At 45.6% G+C, this 4,482-nt stretch overlaps 1 protein-coding gene across 2 annotated transcripts in view; it reads right to left on the reverse strand.

Moving 5' to 3' along the window:
• mtfmt (mitochondrial methionyl-tRNA formyltransferase) overlaps positions 1-4,252 on the reverse strand; it is a gene marked incomplete in the record, with an annotated part of 49,352 nt that extends 45,100 nt beyond the window's left edge. For both annotated transcript variants that reach the window (XM_036133087.1, XM_036133088.1), the window contains 2 exon segments: positions 875-1,072; positions 3,947-4,252. In XM_036133087.1, coding sequence (XP_035988980.1) covers positions 875-1,072; positions 3,947-4,131 — 383 coding nt within the window.
• Between the last annotated feature and the right edge of the window lie 230 nt (positions 4,253-4,482).

The raw sequence follows: 4,482 nt of genomic DNA on the forward strand, positions 1-4,482 counted from the left end.
ATATATATATATATATGCTCCTTAGGGAATGCATGTGTGAATTTGTCTTGTTTGTGTCTGTATTGCCCTGCGACAGACTGGCGACCTGTTCAGGGTGAACCCTGTCTCTCGCCCAGCCCACGCTGGAGATGGGCACCAGCAACCCCCGCGACCCCATGAGGGATTAAGCGAGTAAGAAAATGGATGGATGGATAACGTGTAAAATAGTAATTGTTTGTGGTTATTTCGTTCAGGAATTCTAACAGCAACAGCAGTTGTTTGAGTCAACAACTGAATTAACTGAGACATTTTCATTAGTTTGTGATAAAGAAGCAAGGGTTAAAACTTATAATTATAAGTTATAATTTGAGTTATCAACATTTGCTGGATAAGTCTAATCGGTCAACAACCAGTCAGATCACACTTTTCCAGCATAAATAAGTTCTTAACAGCTAATTAATAAATGCATTGTTAGTGTTAATCATTACAGGCTCATAGCCCTTGAATCACAACTATTTGAATTATATTTATTATAGCTACTATTTGAGTTTGAATGATCTATTAATAAATTATAATAGCAAATTATAATTAATAATAATATCCCTAATCAAACCGGTTTCTGGCATAACAAGGGCCTACTTAAAGGTAAAAGTCTAAACAGCTTGTGTCCAGGATGTGTGGGGTCTGCAGAAATGTCAACTGGCCACTTCCTGAGCCTAGACCTGTACAAATCCTGGATTTTTCTAAGTTGTTGGTTACAGCACACTTTCAATAACTGTGGATGCAATAGTGTCACTTTTAAGGTATAATAAAGGTACCCACAAGGGCATTTCTTTTCAATACAGTTGATGGGTGATGCAGGTAAAACAAAAAACATTAGACAATAAATACTCACAAGGGAAACTTGTCAATAAGTCCAGCATGGAGTAAACGGCCAAAAGACACAACCACTCCGACATCATACTGTCCCTCCACATCATGAGGGGGCCAGTTGTGGAGTGTCAGCTGGTTCTGTTGAGCAAATCTCTTCACAGGAAGATCACCAGGCAATGTAACAACCTCCAGCTTCTCCACGACGCCTTCCTTTCTATTCCTGAAAAAGAATGGTAGCAGAGTAAAGCAGTTTTAGGCAGAAGATGGGAATGTTTTAACACTTTTAAGATTTAACTACTTATTTTTATCGTCCCAAAATGGGGCAGTTCAGGTGTGACAGCTGAGTTACACACAGTAATTGGTAATGAAAAAAGAATCCGCTGTAGAAGTGCTTCTTAGTGAATCTGGGATGCCGCAGTCTGTCACTAAAAGAGCTCTGCAGCTCCGCAACAGCTCCATGCATGGGGGCGAGACATTGTCAGTGATGTACCCTTCTTTTGTCTCCCACCACCTGCACTGGGTCCAGGGGGCATCCCAGGTCAGAGCTGGCCCTCCTAATGAGTTTATCCACCCGCTTCCTCTCAGCTAGAAACAAGCTGCTGCTCCAACAGACCACACCTTAGAAGATGGCTGATGCCACCAGAGGTCGAGGTCTTCAGGAGCGCCCCCTGCAGTCTAAAAGGCTTCCGCTTCCTCAGCAGGTAGTTTGCCCTGGACCTTCCTGTAAAGAGCATCAGTATGAGTCCAGTCCAGTTTATTGTTCAGGTGAACACCCAGGTACTGAGAACTGTTCACTATCACAACATCGGTTCCCTGAATGTTCACCTGTGTCAGAGAGGATCTGTGCCTCTGAAAGTCCACCACCAGCTCTTTTGTTTTCCCTACATGTAACCTGAGCTGGTTCTGCTGCCACCTATTTACAAAGCTCTGGATCCACCGTCTGCATGTGGACTCGTCCTCAGCTGTGATGAGACCCACCACTGCAGAGTCATCAGAGAACTTCTGTAGGTGGCAGCCTGGTGAGCTGATGGAGAAGTCTGCAGTGTGAACGGATACGGTGCCAGCACACTTCCTTGTCCTGCTGCCATGCTGCAGCTCAGCCTGTCATAAACAGCCCTGTGTCCTAACATACTGGGTCGACCAGTCAGGTAATCCAGTATCCATGTTTAAAACTGTGTGTTTCAGAGATCTTGATGAGTTAGTGTGCTCATTCCACATAGGTTTCCCATAGAGCACAAAGACATTAAGATCTGAACATGGAAGTAGGGCTGGAGATTTCCTAAGATGTTAATCAGATCTTTTTCTAAATGAAATGAGATCACAGTTTGCCTACAGAGCCAACAGGTCTGCAGATGATGCTGTCAACCTGGCCCTTTACTACATCCTCCAGCACCTGGACTCTGCAGGAACCTACGCCAGGTTCCTGTTTGTGGATTTCAGCTCTGCCTTCAATACAATCTTCCCAGCTCTGCTTCAGGAAAAGCTCTCCCAGCTGAGTGTGCCTGACTCCACCTGCAGGTGGATTACATACTTCCTGTCTGACAGGAAGCAGCACGTGAGGCTGGGAAAACATGACTCTGACTCACAGTTCATCAGCACTGGTTCCCCCCAGGGCTGTGTTCTTTCTCCTCTGCTCTTCTCCCTGTACACCAACAGCTGCACCTCCAGTCACCAGTCTGTCAAGCTTCTGAAGTTTGCGGACGACACTACTCTCATCGGACTTATTTCTGATGGTGACGAGTCCGCCTACAGGTGGGAGGCTGACCATCTGGTGACCTGGTGCAGGGAGAACAACCTCGAGCTCGACGCTGTAAAAACAGTGGAGATGGTTGTGGACTTCAGGAAGAACTCAGCCCCAGCTACCCCCATCACCCTCTGTGACTCCACCACGGACACTGTGGAGTCTTTCCGCTTCCTGGAAACTATCATCTCCCAAGACCTATAGTGGGAGCTGAACATCAACTCCCTAACCAAGAATGCCCAGCAGAGGATGTACTTCCTGCGGCAGCTGAAGAAATTTAGCCTGCCAAGGACAATGATGGTGCACTTCTACTCCTCCATCATTGAGTCCATCCTCACCTCCTCCATCACCATCTGGTACGCTGGTGCCACCGCTAAGGACCAGAGCAGACTGCAGCGTCTCATCAGGTCTGCAGAGAAGGTGATTGGCTGCAATCTTCCATCTCTCCAGGACCTGTACGCCTCCAGGACTCTGAGGCGTGCAGGAAGATTGTGGCTGATCCCTGGCACCCCAGTCACAGACTATTTCAGATACTTCCATCTGGCAGGAGGCTGCGGTCCATCAGGACCAAAACCTCACGCCACAAGAACAGAAGCACACATTTGCCTACAGAGCAGAGCCACAGAAAGCACAGAAGCACACATCTGCAGCATTGCAATCTGTGTGTGTTTGTGGACTTCAGCTCACATCTGCCCTACTGATCCTCAACAGCGGAACGCCGCAGGGTTGAGTCCTTAAGGAGAGTTTAGTGTGATACATTCATGCAACTGCTCAGTAATCTACATCATCAGTAAAGTGACAGCGATCACTCTTTTTGGCCCCTTACATTCAAACTTTATCAGACGCCAAGGACTACTTGTACGCTTTCAGCTTCTCAGGAAGTCTTCTTAGTATATTCAACTATTTGAACATCTGGTCTTGTTGTGAATTCTGAGCTGGTGACATAATGATAAAAAAGATTCCTGGTCATAAGTGTTTCAGCTTTTGAAACACAGCACTTCAGGAGAAGCCCATATTCGGTAGGCCTCTTTCGGGAAAGGTGAATTCAAACGTCATGACAACTCTTCTGTAGGATGGTAAAACATCTCAACCTGTATTAAAGGCTATTCAAACCGCACAAGGATGTTCTAATTCAAGCTGCTAAAATCAAGGCTCTATATTTGTTCCGAGTCTCTGAGGATGTTTCTGATTAATTGACATTTTCGCTCCTTTATTCTTTCCTCACGTGTATTCGTTACTTTGTTGTTTATAAATAAAATAAAAGCCAAAGAAGTCGGGAGGAAAACAACCAAAAACTACCCGCCCGCGCTGCAGTAAGCCGGTAAACCAGGCTGGTTAGATCAGGCTGGGTACCTGCAGAAGGTCAGCAGTCTGAGAGACTCCACGGCGAAGTGGTCAGTGCCAAAGAACAGGAGCCTCCAGGCCGGCCTAGGAGGCTCGGCTCTACGGATCCAGACACTGGTGTTGAACTTCAGCACATTCAGAACATGGTCGAGGGTTTTCAGGAAAGCTCCGCCAGTCTTTCTGTTCATCCACATTGTAAAACCGTTTTTTACGACACAGCATGAATCAAAACTTGCAGGACTAGAACAAAATGCTTGCTGATTACCACCGGTGTTTGTAACCTCTACCTTCTTCTTCTTCTTCTTCTTCTTCTTCTTCTTCTATTGTGTTTTCTGGCAGTTTACATACTGTGTGCATTACCGCCATCAACTGGACGGAGATGTAATTTAGAAATATATTTTCCTATATATCTATATCTTAATGAAACTAAATTATATCCATATTTACACACACACACACACACACACACACACACACACACACACACACACACACACACACACACACACACACTAAATCTACCCAGCTAATTCTGTATCTTTTAA

Source organism: Fundulus heteroclitus, unplaced genomic scaffold (genome assembly GCF_011125445.2).
Source record: "Fundulus heteroclitus isolate FHET01 unplaced genomic scaffold, MU-UCD_Fhet_4.1 scaffold_57, whole genome shotgun sequence".
Classification (NCBI taxonomy): domain Eukaryota; kingdom Metazoa; phylum Chordata; class Actinopteri; order Cyprinodontiformes; family Fundulidae; genus Fundulus; species Fundulus heteroclitus.